This window comes from Sabethes cyaneus, chromosome 1 (assembly GCF_943734655.1).
Source record: "Sabethes cyaneus chromosome 1, idSabCyanKW18_F2, whole genome shotgun sequence".
Lineage (NCBI taxonomy): Eukaryota > Metazoa > Arthropoda > Insecta > Diptera > Culicidae > Sabethes > Sabethes cyaneus.
Window position 1 is genome coordinate 54,077,867 of NC_071353.1, and position 19,135 is coordinate 54,097,001.

Genomic DNA, 19,135 nt, shown 5'->3' on the forward strand with positions numbered 1-19,135 from the left:
CCGAAAGCAGACATTTTAATGGCGGCTACCATTTACATTATGGTTGACAGCCCTACATGAAGGCGATTATAAAACGCATTCAGCGCATACAGTTTTATCCCTGGTAGTGTTCTTTTATCAGTCAGCCCATGGACATGACTACTGAACTGCTGACAGTGTTTGTCTTTCTCAGTTTTCTACCCTCCAAAACAATTCATTCGTGAATTGCAGTGCTGAATAATTGCTCGACTAACCTGTCAGTCAGTTTTCTTGTTCTTGACAAATATTTTAGGTTTCAAAGTTTAGTTTTTTACACTGCCTGCCTTTTGAAATCAACCAAAACCTGGCTGAAGGAAGTTAATTAAAACTTCGAAGCAATGTTTACGTTTATTGTAATTTCGTTTGCCGTTGCCGGCAGTTCCAAATGAATAAATGATTTACATTTAATTTTATTCGCTATCGTCGACAATAAATGAATGTAGAGAACAACACGAACATGAACGCAAGTGATCCGCTCGAATCGTTGATTTTAGGTTGGCAATGCTGAGTTCATTTCATCTGTCCTAGAAATAGCAAAGAATGAGCAGTATATTGCATCAATTCAGGTGTATTGCATAAATTGAATATGAGATTTTCAAGCACTTTGTTCAACCATTATCATTTTGTTCATCATATCCTACGCTTCAAAATATGTATGGAAAATCAGTCGTTTTCGTATGGTGAACATTCTTAACGACCCATTGCATTGGTTACTTGACGAATATACTAATATAGTTGATACTAGCTGACCCGACAAACTTCGTATTGCCACAAATTAACCTGTGTTGTACATAAATCATGAATCTCGGATGATCTTTGTCACAATCTCGAGTTTTGCAAGCCCCCCAGTGGGCGGCGCTTCCGACGGCGGGTCACCGGCAACACTCGCGACCGTCTCGTCCTGAATGATCTAGTGTTACTATAGATAGTTTTTGTGGTCTTGTATTGACTAATGTTTTATGGAAGAGTCTCGAATTTCTCGAGTTCGATTAGTTTTTGAGTTTCGCAAAAATTTCTGTTTTATTTGTATGAGAGTCCATATCCCCCTACCACAGGGGTGAGAGGTCTCTAACTATCGTAAAATAAATTCAAGACTCCAAAATCTCCCACATGCCAAATTTGGTTTCATTTGCTTGATTAGTTCTCAAGTTATAAGGAAATTTGAATTTCATTTGTATGGGAGCTCCCCTCTTAAAAGGGGAAGGGGTCGTAATTCACCATAGCAAAAATTTCTGCCATCTAAAACTCCCACATGCCAAATTTGGTTCCATTTGCTTGATTAGTTCTAGAGTTAAGAGGAAATTTGTATTTCGTTTGTATGAGAGCCCCCCCTCTTAAAAAGGTAAGGGGTCCTAATTCATCATAGAAAAAATGGTTGCCTCCAAAAACACCCACATGTCAAATATGGTTCCATTTGCTTGATTAGTTCTCGAATTATGAGGAAATTTGTATTTCATTTGTGTAGAAGCACTTAAAGTTGGGAGGGGTCCTAATTCACAATAGAAAATATTTTTGCCTCCAGAAACCTCCACATGCCAAATTTGGTTCTATTTGCTTGATTAGTTATCGAGTTATGAGGAAATTTGAATTTCATTTGTATAGGAGCCCCCCCTCCTAGAGTGGGTAGGGGTCCCAATTCATCATAGAAAAAAATTTTGTCTCTAAAAACACCCACGTGCCAAATTTGGTACCATTTGCTTGATTAGTTCTCGAGTTATGAGGAAATTTGTATTTCGTTTGTATAGGAGCCCCCCCCTCTTAAAGTGGGGAGGGGTTCTAATTCACCATAGAAAATATTCATGCCCTAGAAAACTTTCACATGCCAAATTTGGTTCCATTTGCTTGATTAATTCTCGAGTTATAAGGAAATTTACATTTTATTTGTATAGGAGCCCCCCTTCCTAAAGTGGGGAGGGGTCCCAATTCATCATAGAAAAAAATTTTGTCTCCAAAAACACACACATGCCAAATTTTGTTCTATTTGCTTGATTTGTTCTCGAGTTATGAGGAAATTTGTATTTCGTTTGTATAGGAGCCCCCCTCTTAAAGTGGGGAGGGGTCCTTATTTACCATAGAAAATATTCTTGCCCTCGAAAACTTTCACATGCCAAATTTTGTTCCATTTGCTTGATTAGTTCTTCAGTTATGAGGAAATTTGTATTTCATGTGTATAGGATCCCCCCCTCCTAAAACGGGGAGGGGTCCCAATTCATCATAGAAAAAAATTTTGTCTCCAAAAACACCCACATGCCAAATTTGGTTCCATTTGCTTAATTACTTCTCGAGTTATGAGGAAAATTGTGTTTCTTTGATACAGGAGCCCGCCTCTTAAAGTGGGGAGGGGTCCTAATTTACTATAGAAAATATTCCTGCCCTCAAAAACCTTCACATGCCAAATTTGGTTCCATTTGCTTGATTAGTTCTCGAGTTATGAGGAAGCCCCCCCTTTTAAAGAGGAGAGGAGTTATAATTCCCCTTATAAAGAGGGGAGGGGTCTCAATTTACCATAGAATAAATTCTTGTCACCGAAAACACCCACATGCCAAATTTTGTTCTATTTGCTTGATTAGTTGTCGAGTTATGCAGAAATTTGTGTTTCATTTGAATGGGAGCCCCCCCTCTTAGTGGGGGAGGGGTTTCTAACCATCACTAAAACCTTTCCTGGCCCCAAAAAACCTCTACATGTATATTTTCATGCCAATTGGTTCAGTAATTTTCGATTCTATAAGGAACATACGGACAGACAGACAGACAGACAGACAGAAATCCTTCTTTATAGGTATAGATTATGCCAGGCAACAGTTTTGATACGGTGCCGCACCACTTCACAAATGGTTCTAGATTGGAAGATATGTGATAATATTTATGGTTAAAGTCTGGTTCCAATTAATGTGGGATGGCAATGACACCAAAACTTCCAAGTCCTTTAATAAATCAATGGCTCAAACGATAATGAATGAAAAACTGCACTCGTACCTCTATCTTTTCGTCTATTCAGGTAGTGTGTCAGGCACATTTTTTAGCTTATTTTCAATGATTTGTCACACAAATTTAAAATGTTTAAAATGAAGTGCTTCATTCCACCATTATTGTACGCTGACAACAAACTGTTCGTGGATAATTCGAAGCAAGGGCTTTTATGATCCTGCTCATCTTACTATCAATCAAGAATTCATTTATAGTTATTCCATGCGGATCGATTTGCAATTTGCTTTTGCTATGTAATGTGATGCTTTAATGATAACTTTAACTTGGATTTAATATTCATAATTCGCAAAATTTGAGTTTTTATCCGATTGTCATCATTCAGGGTAAAATGAAACCGTTAAACTTAGTTTTATCATCTTTATTTTACGCCTCCATATCCGAATATCCGTAATGTGGCCCATGAGGTTTTACAGGACCTCAAAATTAACATGTTTTTGCAGAGTTACCCATACTTTCTTCATTTATTCATCTGTTCTGGCTACTTCAGGATGCTTTGGAAGATTCCGCTTCATAATAGCCCAGTATTTCTCGAGCGGCCCCAGCACCGGTGTATTGTATCTTTTGTTTTCGGAGGTTTTATGAAACATCAAACATATCCTTGACAGTGAAATACTGGTTCCCTGGAATCTGGTTAAAGTCCACTTTCACGTAGATCTCGTCGTCCATAACGCAGCAGTGTGGTTTCGTCAACTTTTGAGCGTATAACTTCCGGGCACAGCTTTTCGCGACCGGTTTGAGGCCTTCTGCACCTTGAACCTACGTAATCCAGCTCGACTGTTGGCCTTCTGTACGAAACTTTTGCTCAGATTCATTTCTTTGCCACATCTCGACCGAAAAAGTTTGCTTCCCGGTCAAAGGGCCACACTACGCGCTTGTGATCCTTAACATTATATGGACGACTTTTTTCTCTGTATCTCGGTTTACGATCGACAATCAGACGCTCTTCGAACCGTTTTATGAGTTATGGCAGGATAAAACGTAGAATTCGGGAATCCCAACTTTTTACCGATTTGGCACGATGTGATAGATTCTTATTTTCGATGTACTTGTGCACAGTTTTTTCACGAACGAGTTGTTCTTTCGACGCCATTTGTCTGATGCGCACCTGAGGAAAAAATTTATACAGTATGTGGAGGGGACGGTAGAAGAAAGTAATGAAACAAAGGTGTGTCTAGTACCTCAGGGATTGCAGACGTGTTAGTAAGATTGGCTGGAAGCTTCTGTTAAAGTTGGTAGGAAGGAGTAACGCGCTATCCCTGAAGCTGGGCTGGATCCAGTCCTAATTCTAATCTTTTTGTTATTATAGAGGAATTCGTTTCCTATAATACAATTGGAGATGAGACAATTGCTGAGAAAATATCGATGTTGCGATGTTGGTCAAAAAATTACACATACGACACAACACAATATATACTGCCATCATTAGCCTAGATTGGTTCAAATGCTGCTGTTCTGAAATATAATTGGCTTATTAACCTTTCGGCGATACTAATGCGCTTCATTTCCTTCCATTTCTTTTCATCTTCTCACACGCCGCTGCTTGTTCAAACGCTATCAACCATTGCAGAGAAAAGAAACGGGAACGGGAACGGGAAGAACTCTGGAAGCGGCTTCACGAACTGGAGAGCGCTCGTCGACCGGATGCACCCGGCAGTGGCCCCGGGGGCCTGATAGTTGACGGAACTGGCAATTCGCTGACAGCCGGTGGCGGTTCGGCCTCGCAGTTGACACCCAACGCGCTATCATCCGCCACCTCCACATCGTCGTCCTCGTCGCCGTCGTCGGTTACATCTGCTAGCAATCTAGCTGGGCTTGGTGGAGCCTCGTCGCAAGCACCACCTCCCGGTTTGGTTACCAGTCATCAAGCAGGTACTGCATCATCATCCACCACATCTCCCAATGCCGCCACCAACAATGCCGCTACTGCGCCATTAAGCAAGTGATGTACTGAATAATACTACTTTTAAATTCATCTTCCTTTTGTCGCATCCGCCCTTTAGAATCCTACCATTGGGAGACCCGCCCGTATCCCATCAGTATCAAGCATCCCGAAATTTTTTTCCTATGCATCTTCACACTCACTCTCAAACACTCATCTGCTCACAAATCTGTTTTCGAGTACGAAACACTCACAAACACATACTTACATTCAGTTGATAAAAATATTATCAGCTCGCATTGATTCCGCTAGGAACCCAAACAATACAACCCTTCGCTTCCGGTGGGCATACAGGCAAAACGAGCATAGGGTTTGCAAAGTCATCTACAACATCATCCTTAGTAAAAAAATAAGAAAATGTTGTTATAAGATATATGAAAGGAAGAAACAAATATTCAGCTGTATGCTAACGAAAAAAAACATGAATACAATCCTTTTATAGAGAAAGAGCGAAAACTAGAAGCAAAGTGTGTAACAACCAAACAAAACATGGTATGGGTAATTCAAAATGTATAAATTTATTGAACAAGCAACTTACCTGCTGCTAATACTGTCGTGATGATGATAAAATAGAAAAAGCAGAACATGTGGAAAATTATTCTTTTTTAACACATCCACGCCACACCATCAATAATCGAATGCTATAATAAGCCCGCGCCGAAATTAGTCCAAAATAACATCTAGCAGCAGCATTGAGCTTAGAGCGCTCTTCGGAGGTGCAACCATCTCTTTCCTCTCTCTCACTCACACACACACACCTACACGTTTACACTAACAAACACACATACACACACATACGAACAGAGTACGAACCCAACACATTACGATAGGTAACCCAAGTGTCAACGTAATTAACGAAAGAAAATAACAATTTTAGCCTACATCAACCACCAAAATAGAGAACAATTTAATAGTTAAGGGTTAAAATTCTCACATACTGTCAAAATTTATATCTGCCCGCAAACAAAACTTGAACCAGATCATCAGGTGTTAACTGTTCGACTGTTTGGAGTTTTCGTTGCATGTTGCTGTGTTCTCAACAGTACCTACTTCAGCTCTTTTAGGAGACGGGATTACGTCATTACGTCAAACGTGACCGGAAGCGTAGACAATAGGTAAAAAAACTTATTTCACGTTTCTCACGTTTCGGCTTAATGCTTTCATTATAATCCTTCTGGTTTGCGCTAAGTAATTTGATCTTTTAGTTCATTATGGTACTTTGTGTTTCCGTTTGTGATGAGCTGTCATCCTCAATTTTATTCCAGATTCAATCGAATCTGCTGCCTTTTTCACTTTGCTGATTTGTTCGACCGAAAAACCGGTTTGGTGTAATCAAAAATAAGGGTGCCTAGTTTGCAGCTTATAAAACCGGTGAAATATAAAACCGATGAATTTAAATTATCGAATATATGATATTGTTTGATGATTCGAATTCGGATGTTCAGGAGCTGATTTTCGAGGTCATACAAGTCTTGCATACCGGCAGACCACGTGCTACTACCCAATGCTTTCCATACATTATGTTGTAGAGATTTTGATGTTTCAAGATTGTTATAATAATACTTCCGAAATATCTTCTGTATTTTTTATTTTCAATAATCACACAAATTATGCTACGGATATGTAGTACGGGTAACATAGAGCGTGTGTCACTAAAAAATGCGATCTTTAGGTAATGGGAACCATTGCCTCGTTTTAAATACTAAATAAGATAGCAAATGACGTCTGTATTTACTAGTATTTGGGAATGAGCGCAATCTTAACCTTTGTACACAATCGTTTCGTTAATATTTCTGGCATTTTTCGTTGCTTAGTTTTCTTGGTTGTAGACGTAGAACAAATTTGTAAACTAAACCAAAATAATCACGCCTCATCCTCTCATACTCGTACATCTTCATATTAATTACCAAACATCATAAACAAATCTGATCCATAGCCAAAAAGCAAATAAGTGCGTTGATATGCCGCATCTAAAATAACCCACTACTAGGACTAAAAACTAAGCTAAATTTAGAAACAAAAAGTGCTAAGAAATAACCGGGAAACTAGCAGCGAGAGGAGTGCACACAAAAATAACAGTTATGATAAAGACGCCGATTGTAAAACAGAACACCTTCATTCACCCAACTTCGAGAAAAGTTAGTAAAACAAAACAAAAAAAAATCGATAAATCGGACGTAAAAGTTTCACACTGACAAAATAAACATAAAATTTATAAACGAGTGCGGAAAATATAATAATTTTGACAGAAATCACGCAAACTTACATTCACTTGATTCGTTCATATGCATGCTAAGACACTAAAAAATACATATTCCAAGTGGTGAGAAAAATTCATCGTATTATACAAGTGGGCAGAAGAGAAGAAAACAAATGAAAACAAGAAAAATTGAACTAGCGGAGACAAACACAACACACCCACTTACAGAAAAAAATATATTTGTTGTAGTTATACTGAAATAAAATCATTATTGCTATACACGGTAAACAAAAGTAAGAGAATTTGTTGGCTGGGGATGCACGTGAGCAACAAACAATAGGTGATTAGCGTGAGTGTGAACAAAGTGCGAACACGAGCAATGCAAATAAAAAAAACTTATGTGTTGGTAGTAGTGTTCGATACACACGTAGAAGTAATTATATATTTTCTAAAACCAACTAAACCACGTACACACTTGTGCATTCATTCACGTAACACACACACACATGAGCCGACACAGACATTGTTCAAAGTCGTCAAATAAATACAAACCAATCTTATTAGTTCGTCGTTTTTGCTTGTCATGAAAACACACAGAGAATTTTGCAGTCTGTATCAAACAAATAGAAACACGCGTCATTCTTCCAGGGGGAATTGGGAGAGAGAAATCCAGGGAAAATAGGAAAGTATTTTCCTTTAATTTTATTATGTGCGCCTGCTTTGTTCGTTAGGGACACATTTAGATTTGTAAATGTATCAAATTAGCATGCAATCAGATTGTTGCGGTTGTGTGCGTGAGAAACGATCGTACGATTCGATAGTGCGAGAGGGGATGCGCTGTTTTAGTGTTAGGCAAACAAAAAAACTTAGGGGGAAAAAGAAGAAAAAAAACAAACACTTTATGTTAGCGTGATTGACAAACAAGAAACAGCTATAGAATTCACTTGTGAAAGAAAAAACAAAATAGGCAGCCGTATCTATTGCTAAACAATTAAAAAAAAGAACTGTGCTTCAATACTATCTAGAAAAAGAATCCTGGTGCTTAGTGAACCAGGATTAGCCTACATAAGAGATAAACAAAAAAGGAATGATGGACAACTGAAAAATGAACCTAACAGAAAAATGAAGGGTCGAATACTATTAAGCTGATGCGAAGAAAATTACACCTACACACAGAAACACTGAAACACATACAATTGTAGAACTCCACAACACTAGTCGAAATAATGAAGAGAAAAAGAGAAACAAAAATGCGAAGTGCGAAGTAATTTGATCTATTATTTGAAATGACCCAACGTTCTGAATAGATTCTCTTTTCCCGTCCCATAAACCAATAAAATTTTGGGAACCAAAGTGCAATCCGGCCAGACGAGATGATGTTGCTCAATACCAACAACAATTTTAGGACATGTCCTCTACCAATAAATGCCGATGAACCCATTTCTGTTGAACCGATTACTTTTTGATTTTTTTTTTGGTCACTTGCAAAAAGGTTTCGTTCAGTCACTATCACTAGTAAATGTTCATTTTCCGTTCCTTTTAGAACAGATAACCTCAGCAAAACATGCAAAAACAATTAACTATTGCACTCTACCGAGTAACCGAGCAAGCGCGGCAAGAAGGACAGCAGAGTGAGAATACGAGGACGAGCAAAAACAAAAACAGAGAGAATGAAGTGCGATAAGAAGAGAGAAGAAAAGTATCAAGGAACTGCCAGCACTGATCGAGCAAATTATGTTGTACAGTAAATAAAAATCTTTTTTTTCTGGCGAATATAATATGGAAGAAAAAAAATACACTTCGCTGCATTGACAAACAAAAGCAGTGTATGGTGAAGCTATAAACAGCTGGTAGGGGCAGAACTGCTAGCAAATCAATAAACAAAATGGAGATGTGAAAAATCCGAGAGTGAAGGCACGTAAATAATAAATTATTCTTTTGTATTATGTAATTATAAAAGAAAACAAACGCAAAAAGCCACACCGATAGAGACACACAAGAATACATCCCTATAGGAAAACAGTGGTGTCACATGGATAAGAAATGCAAGCAACCATATTGCGAGGAAAAGAATGAGTTATTAACTAAGTAAACACTTCGAGGAATCCGAAAAAGAAACAAAAAATGATACAAGGATGAGAAAATACTAAAAAAAAAACAAAATAATAATGAAAAAATAAAATGTTAGTAAAACTAAAGTGTTTAAAAAGTAATGAAATAATATTATATATAATTATTAAAAACAAAAACTATATAAGGAATAAAATTATATGAAACAAATGAGAAAATAAGATTAGTATGTTGATTTGATGATTGCCTAAAACTCTCCGAATGCATGATTTTCATACGTTTCATGACTCATGACTTTAACAGATTCCTGCTTCTGTAAGGCAATACAGTCTAATGTGTGTCAGTGAGCATAACTGAATGCTTTGCATTGCAAAAAATTAAAAAGAAACAGTTCAGTGATTTTTTACTTTGTTTACTTAGTAAAAATTTGTAAAAATAAATTAAATAAAATCCTTATTTAAGTTTTTAGTTTCAGATCTACGGCATTGATTTTTGATTTTTCTATCGTATTTGCGATTTTTTATGTTATGTTATGTTATTATGTTATTTTTTATGTTATTATGCATGTTATTTGTAGTGCAATATCAGGCCCTGTTGCATAATTAATATATTACTAATAATATTAGTCTTGTGGTTTTTAATTTGTATATTTCTGTTGCATAACAAATCTACAATGGCTGGTAAACGGCTGAATAATGCGTACCGTCGGTGCCGTGTGCACGTGTAGGCATAAAATAGGCCCTACAGTGGTTCATAGCCTCTTATTCAGCAACTCCTATTCCTACCTCCTCGTGGTACCAGCCGGAATACGAGCAACTTTGGTGGAGATCGGGTAACCAATCCCGGTGGAAACCAAGATCGTATGCCGACAGGAAAGGAGGGCTCTTCCGAGCTTCGTTGGCCCTCTGGCGAAACAGGGGGTTGGTGTAGCAGGCTTGCCAAGCCGTCACCACGAAAGATACTAAAACACAGAACGAAGAACAAGGAAATTCTTACTGGAACAATCGGAATAGACCCACGCGACGAAAACGGACTATCATTGGAAACTCGGGACGTGGAACTGCCCATCTTTGAACTTCCAAGGGAGCACTCGAGTGCTCTCCGACTTATTGAAGAGCCGCAAGTTCGACGTCGTAGCGCTGCAGGAGGTGTGCTGGAAGAGCTCAACGGTACGTACGTTCAGAGATGGACATACCATCTACCAGAGCTGCGGCAACACACACGAGCTGGGTACAGCTTTCATAGTGATGGGCGAGATGCGGAAACGGGTGATTGGGTGGTGGCCAATCAATCCTCGAATGTGCAGGTTGAGAATCAAGGGCCGATTCTTCAATATAAGCATCATCAACGTGCACAGCCCTCACCTCAGAAGTACCGCGACAAGGATGAAATCTACGCGCAGTTGGAGTGTGAATACGACCGCTGCCCAAAACATGATATCAAGATCGTCATCGGGGATTTCAATGCTCAGGTCGACCAGGTTCAGTGCACACCAGCGGATCAATGAAATGGGCCTAAGACTTATCGACTTTGCCGCCTTCAAAAACATGGCCGTACGTGCACTGAGAAAACTTTTCGTATAGTTTGCAATGTGCCCTGTGAATGATCTTTATGTACCAAAAAGTTATCATTTATGTGCACGCGAAAACTTTGCACATACTATTTGTATGCGTATAATTTTTATGTGTATAAATGCACATACTACTCATCTGCGTATAATTTTTATGTATATTTCTGGAAGGATTGTGTTTATATGCGGCACATGATAATCATATGGGATTTCATATGGAAATTTACTATTAGCACTTGTCTGTGCTATTAGTTATGTGCAGAATATTTTGAGTGTAGTACCTTTTTCCAGCACAGAATCCATCACAAGTACACCTGGAGGTCACCAAATCAGACAGAATCACAGATCGACCACGTTTTAATCGACAGTCGGCACTTCTCAGAAATTCACCGCTATTCTATATTTCGAACGGATTGGGTTTTCGAACGAAATTTCCGCCAGCAAAATCAAATATGCAAAACATCTCGTTCGAAACCAGTCGAACGAAATAAAGATTCGTTCTAAATACAGAATAGGGGTGATAATTGACGTCAGATCCTATCGAAGCCCTAACGTTGACTCGGACCACTACCTAGTGATGGTTAAGATGCGCCCAAGACTCTCCGTTGTGACCAACATTCGGTACCGACGCTATTCTCGGTTAGATTAGAGCCAGACGTCGCTGGTTAGAGCAGGTTAGAGCCAGACGTCGCTGCAAACTTCGCGCATTCACTCGAAGCTGCGCTGCCGGAAGAGGACGAGCTGGACGAAGCCCCTCTCGAGGACTGTTGGAACACTATCAAAACAGCTATCAGCAGTGTAGCGGAGAGCTCCATCGGACATGTGGCCCGGAATCAGCGGAACGATTGGTTTTACGATGTATGTAGGAGGGTAGTTGATGAGGAGAACGCTGCGCGGGTGTCTAGTTAACGTCAGGTTCGCTAGTATCTGTAGAAAGTAGCATGTACGTGTTTGGATTTCTACTTCCACTTCTCTACCGCCGGAAGCATATCTGTCCCATGTTACAAAACACGAAAATGAGAAAATCGCACTCAAAGTTGGAAAACTGATTTTTCTAAAATTACTTAGTTTTCATGTTATTATTCATCCCTCTTTGAGATAATGTTGAAAAACTTCACTAAATTTTGTATACAACTTGAAACCATTTTATATGAAAAGGTATACGCAGCGAGACAAATATGCGTCCATTTTTCCAGTGGGACAAATTGGCTTCAAATTTTTTCGAGTTTTTCTAGTATAAACACCATGTTTTCGATTCATATTATAAATATATATATATAATTATAACGTTAGACAACAAAATGTCGAAAATGACAAAATGTAACATGGGACAGTTATGCTTCCACCGGCAGTTCTGTTCTGTGATATTAGTGCTAATATTATAAGTCGGAAAGGAGATTATTATGTAACGCAAAATAGGCTGGTAAAGGGCTGGGTAATGCGTAACATCGGTACCTCGTGTACCTGCTGTATCCCAGGTTAGGGGCGGCATACAACAGCGACTGATCCGAAGCGGACGGCTGACTTATGAAACACTGTATCTCGCCAGCTGTACCCAAGACAGCAGCCCTGTCCGCGAGACTAGGCATCGCAGCCCCAGTAAGGCAGTATGTTTAAACAACTTTCGCTAGGAGAAATTCAGGAAAGGATCTACAACCGGATAATCGGTATGGACCCAGGCAAAAGAAAAAGGACAAAGATTATTGCAAACTTGGTACTTGGAATGTCAGGACTTGAACCGGCACGCGCGGTGGCCGAAGACGGGAGAACGTGAATTCCGCGCAGTAGATCCTATTGCGGGCAGGACATTCAAGTACCACATCTACTACAGTGGCGGCGATAAAGCAGAGTGTGGAGTCGGATTCGTATTACATGGAAAACAAATGACGCGTGTCATTAGGTGGAGGCCCATCAATGACCGTTTATGCGTGTTGAGAATTAAGGGTAAATTCTTTAACTACAGTCTGATAAATGTGTACGCACCGACGAACGACAAGCCCGATGACGTAAAAGAGGCGTTCTATGATCTTCTCGACAGGACATATGGAGAGTGCCCAAGACATGACATAAAGATAGTCATCGGGGATACAAATGCACAGTTCGGACGTGAAGAGTTCTTTCGTCCCGTTATTGGTAGGGAAAGCCTCCATCCAGCCACGTAGCCAGAAGGGGGGCCCGGAAGCCCAATTTTGATTTGAACTGTTTTATATGCATATTTTTGCGTTTAGAACTACAATACATTAAATGTATTGTGATGTATTACATTTTTAAGCTGTAAGATATGCATTTAATGTATTAGGAGCCAAGATAGGGCTCCTGACCCCCACTTCTGGCTACGTGGCTGCCTCCATCCTACCACTGAGGTTAATCAACTTCGCTGCAGCCAGAGGAGTGGTTGTCTGTAGTACCTATTTTGCACGATGGAACATTCGGAAGCACACCTGGAAACACCCTAATGGAGAGGCCTGCTCTCAGATCGACCACGTTCTGGTTGATGACCGGTGCTTTTCTGATTGTCGCAGACGTGCGATCCTTCCGGGAACCAAACGTTGACTCGTACCACTATCTCGTATTAAGCAAGATCCGCGCCCGGTTAGTCCAACGTATTCATATCGAAGCCAACGAGATACGATACGAAGATACGACTGAACATTCGGCGGTTATCAGCGGAAGGAGTTGCTACAGAGTACTCTCGGAAGACTGATGAGTGGATCGGTGAACATCTCGGAGAGAACCTGAACGAGTAGTGGAGACACATCCACGACGCGAACAGTACTGCAGCGCGGGAAGTGTTGGGTACTACTGCTGCAGCCACTTCCAGTGAGTGGTTTGACGCAGAATGCCAGCGAGTGACTGATGAGAAGAATCTAGCCAGAAGTCACATATTGGCTACAACTGTGACACGCCAGAACAGAGAGAGACATCGAGATGCTAGAGCTGCCGAAAAGAGACTTCACCGTCGTAAGAAACGTCAGCACTCGGAACGCGTTCTTGCAGAGGCGGAGAATTGCTTCGAGAGGCACGATACGAGAAGCTTCTTCAATATGATCGACGGAATCAGGAACCGGACCGTGCGAACTCTTGTTATGTGCAACGACAAGAAGGGAAACCTGATTACCGAAAGATCGGAGGTGGGTAGGCGTTGGAAACAATATTTCGATGCGTTGTTGAATGGTGATCAAGATGGAACGCTCAACAGAAACAGGATAACGATTGAGGATGATGGACAAGCTGTGGATCCACCAACTTTGGACGAGATTTGGAAAGCAGCGAGAGAGCTGAAAACGGCAAAGCAGCTGGAAAGGACGGTATCCCCGTCGAACTTTTGCAAGTCGGGAGCTAACGGCTGTACTGTGCAATACATCAGGTTATACTAAAGGTATGGACTGATAAGGAATTACCTACGGACTGGCCGGACTCATATGCCCGAATGCAGCAATTATCGAGGTATTACTCTCCTCAATTCTGCATACAAAATTCTCTCCCGCATCCTATTTCTCAGACTGAGGCCGTTGCAGGAAACCTTTGTTGGCGAATACCAATGCGGTTTTCGAGAGAGACGCTCCACGACGAACGAAATGTTCACCTTGCGACTGATCCTCGATAAATTCCAGGAATTCAACTTGCAGACTCATCATTTGTTTAAAGACTTCAAGGCGGCGTGCGATTCAGTTAAACGAAACGAGCTGTGGCAGATTATGCTTGAACATGGTTTTCCAACAAAACTGATTAGGCTGATACGTGCTACCCTTGATGGTTCCAAATCAAGCGCCAGGATAGCGGGTGAGACATCGGACTCGTTTGTGACGTTAGATGGTTTGTAACAAGGTGACGGACTATCAAACTTGCTGTTCAACATTGCATTGGAAGGTGCTATTCGAAAGGCCGGCGTGCAGAGAAGCGGTACCATCATCACGAAATCTCATATGCCCATAGGGTTTGCGGACGACATCGATATTATCAGTGTTAACCGTAGAGCTGTGGAAGAACCGTACACGCGTCTTAAGGAGAAAGCTGCGAGGATAGGGCTAATCATAAATTCTATCAAAACAAAGTATATGGTAGCTGGTAGAGAGCGTGGTAGCCCTTCGGGTGTTGGAACTGCGGTGGTGATAGATGGAGATACTTTTGGAGTGGTCGACGAATTTGTTTACCTTGGTACGTTAGTGACATGTAGCAACAATGTGAGCCGTGAAGCAAAAAGGCGGATAGCGGCTGCCAACAGGGCCTTCTACGGATTACGTAGCCAGCTGAGGTCCCGTAGCATACAACTCCGTACAAAACTCGCGCTCTATAAGACGCAAATTCTCCCGGTGGTACGTTGAAAGAGAGCGACCGACGAACTCTTGGCGTTTTCGAGCGTAAGATTCTACGATCAATTCTTGGCGGCACATTAGACGAAGGAGTGTTGCGCAGGCGCATGAATCATGGAATATACCAAGTGTGCAAACTTTATGTTTTCGGCAGGACAGTCATACGGCAAAGCAAAACGACACTTATTTATTCTATGCCCGACGTTTCGATGTATTTAACATCTTTCTCAAGGAGTTCTACAACATAAAATAACATAGTTAACATCATTTCTAAGATATAACAATAGAACGTCATACAGAACCACGTATCGTATTTTGTCTGGTGGCTTCTGTAGAAGGTTTGAACTAGTCACATTGATAATTAATACTAGCATTAACCGAGCTTAAAATATAATAATGTTGAATACAAAATTATTATTAAATCGATTTGTGCCTAATGCATCGAACAAATTCAAAACTCACTGTATTTGAACGAAATTCTTGCGGATCGTTTTAACATACACCCTGGCTGAATCGGTACACTATTTGGCTATGGCTACTGTGATGGTTAAATATTCTGTGTAAAGGGGCGTTGTGTATTGATGCTGTTGCTTGTTATTGCGTGTGTGCGTGTTGAGTGAGAAGATTGTTTTGCTATGTTAGTTTTGATAGTGTGTAAGATTGCAGCGTATGTGGAGCTAAGGCAGTCAACATCTGATCGCTTGTTAACTGTATGATCGGTGTTTGTTATGTGACAAACTTCCAAAATCGGCAGTGCTGTTTGGCGACGATGTTGATCAACTACTTTCGTTTCGTCTAGCGCAAAACGGTGCTGAGTGTCTATGCAGTGCGCAAGCAAAGCAGTTTTTTCTCTCATGTTGTTTAGTTCGTGAGTTACAGTTGGATTACTTCGGTTTGTTACATCGATCAGCGCTTCCATCTGTTTGATGTTCGATCGATGATTACTGATGCGTTTTTTTAGTTGATTTGAAGTTAATCCGACATAGCTGGCTTGACAATCCCGGCACGGTATGCGGTAGATAACATTCATTTTCATCTGCGTTGGAACGTTGTCCTTTGTGTTGGTAAACAGTTTTTTAACACTAAAATCGTTTCTTGTTGCCAAACTGATGTTAGGGAAATCCGTCCGAAACGTTTTTTTCAATCGATTGGTTAGTTGTTCTACATAGATTATCGGTTTGTAAATAATTGCTTCGGGTGATTGTGCAGGAACGACAACGGCTTGCGATGTGGTGGTGTTTATGCAACGGTGAATGAATGTTGTGGGATAGTGGTTGATCTTTAGCTGCTGCTTGATTATATCGTTTGTAGCTTCCTCAGTCAGGTTTGTACTGAACTCTCGCACTCGACGGATGAAGTTGGTGACCATGTTCGTCTTCATATGTAACGGATGGGTTGAAAAATAGTCAATGAAGCGGCCTGATGCCATTGGTTTGCAGTACCACTCAGTTTTGATTGATTGGTCTGGTTGACGTATTACAACCATGTCCAGAAATGGTAGTCGCCGATTTTGTTCTATCTCACAGGTAAATTGCAGGTTGCTGTTATATTGGTTGAATGTGCCGAGGACCTCTTCTACTTTGTCTGCTGGTAGAACAAGAAAAAGATCATCCACGTACTTTTTTATGACAGGTATCTCGTATCGTATCTCCTTGATGACGTTTTCCAAGAGCATTTCCATTACCAGATCCGCAACAGTGGGGGAGATCGGATTCCCCATTGCAGTTCCGAATATTTGTTTGACATATTTACCTTTGTATGAAAAGTAGCTACATTCCAAGCAAAACGTAACTATTTCTATGAATAAATCCAAGTTTATTTTGGTATTTGGCTTGATGCTTTCCCATCGCTGGATGATCGTATGTATCACCAGTTCGCGTGGAATGCAAGTGAACAGAGAAACTACGTCAAAAGAAACCAGAATATGGTTTTCTGGTACACAGACTCTATTAATGTAGCTGCAAAAAGTGAAGGAGTCGATAATATTGTATTCACTGTGGATGGATGCTCTCAGTATGCGGCCTATGTACTTTGACAACATGTACGACGGCCCACCAATGTTCGGAACAACTGGTCGAAGCGGAAGATTTGTTTTGTGGACTTTTGGAAGGCCATATATCCTCGGACATGCGGCTGAATGTGTACGTAGTTGTTTCGCTGTTTTTGTATCAATGAGCTTCAGGTTTTCTAATCTGCTAACGATGTTGTTATTTTGTTGTTGGTAGCCAGCGGTTGGGTTTTGCTTTACCGGTTTGTTTCCAAAAGTCCACAAAACAAATCTTCCGCTTCGACCAGTTATTCCGAACATTGGTGGGCCGTCGTACATGTTGTCAAAGTACATAGGCCGCATACTGAGAGCATCCATCCACAGTGAATACAATATTATCGACTCCTTCACTTTTTGCAGCTACATTAATAGAGTCTGTGTACCAGAAAACCATATTCTGGTTTCTTTTGACGTAGTTTCTCTGTTCACTTGCATTCCACGCGAACTGGTGATACATACGATCATCCAGCGATGGGAAAGCATCAAGCCAAATACCAAAATAAACTTGGATTTATTCATAGAAATAGTTACGTTTTGCTTGGAATGTAGCTACTTTTCATACAAAGGTAAATATGTCAAACAAATATTCGGAACTGCAATGGGGAATCCGATCTCCCCCACTGTTGCGGATCTGGTAATGGAAATGCTCTTGGAAAACGTCATCAAGGAGATACGATACGAGATACCTGTCATAAAAAAGTACGTGGATGATCTTTTTCTTGTTCTACCAGCAGACAAAGTAGAAGAGGTCCTCGGCACATTCAACCAATATAACAGCAACCTGCAATTTACCTGTGAGATAGAACAAAATCGGCGACTACCATTTCTGGACATGGTTGTAATACGTCAACCAGACCAATCAATCAAAACTGAGTGGTACTGCAAACCAATGGCATCAGGCCGCTTCATTGACTATTTTTCAACCCATCCGTTACATATGAAGACGAACATGGTCACCAACTTCATCCGTCGAGTGCGAGAGTTCAGTACAAACCTGACTGAGGAAGCTACAAACGATATAATCAAGCAGCAGCTAAAGATCAACCACTATCCCACAACATTCATTCACCGTTGCATAAACACCACCACATCGCAAGCCGTTGTCGTTCCTGCACAATCACCCGAAGCAATTATTTACAAACCGATAATCTATGTAGAACAACTAACCAATCGATTGAAAAAAACGTTTCGGACGGATTTCCCTAACATCAGTTTGGCAACAAGAAACGATTTTAGTGTTAAAAAACTGTTTACCAACACAAAGGACAACGTTCCAACGCAGATGAAAATGAATGTTATCTACCGCATACCGTGCCGGGATTGTCAAGCCAGCTATGTCGGATTAACTTCAAATCAACTAAAAAAACGCATCAGTAATCATCGATCGAACATCAAACAGATGGAAGCGCTGATCGATGTAACAAACCGAAGTAATCCAACTGTAACTCACGAACTAAACAACATGAGAGAAAAAACTGCTTTGCTTGCGCACTGCATAGACACTCAGCACCGTTTTGCGCTAGACGAAACGAAAGTAGTTGATCAACATCGTCGCCAAACAGCACTGCCGATTTTGGAAGTTTGTCACATAACAAACACCGATCATACAGTTAACAAGCGATCAGATGTTGACTGCCTTAGCTCCACATACGCTGCAATCTTACACACTATCAAAACTAACATAGCAAAACAATCTTCTCACTCAACACGCACACACGCAATAACAAGCAACAGCATCAATACACAACGCCCCTTTACACAGAATATTCAACCATCACAGTAGCCATAGCCAAATAGTGTACCGATTCAGCCAGGGTGTATGTTAAAACGATCCGCAAGAATTTCGTTCGAATACAGTGAGTTTTGAATTTGTTCGATGCATTAGGCACAAATCGATTTAATAATAATTTTGTATTCAACATTATTATATTTTAATTGCTAGTATTAATTATCAATGTGACTAGTTCAAACCTTCTACAGAAGCCACCAG

General features: G+C 40.5%; 1 protein-coding gene across 10 annotated transcripts in view; it reads left to right on the plus strand.

Annotated features, from left to right (window-relative positions):
* The window catches only part of LOC128732765 (serine/threonine-protein phosphatase 2A 56 kDa regulatory subunit epsilon isoform), a 111,691-nt gene extending 102,285 nt beyond the window's left edge, over positions 1–9,406 (plus strand). For all 10 annotated transcript variants that reach the window (XM_053826126.1, XM_053826128.1, XM_053826130.1 and 7 more), the window contains exon 8: positions 4,574–9,406. In XM_053826126.1, coding sequence (XP_053682101.1) covers positions 4,574–4,949 — 376 coding nt within the window. In that variant the 3' untranslated portion in view covers positions 4,950–9,406. The remainder of the gene's footprint in view (positions 1–4,573) is intronic.
* The last annotated feature ends 9,729 nt before the right edge of the window (positions 9,407–19,135 follow it).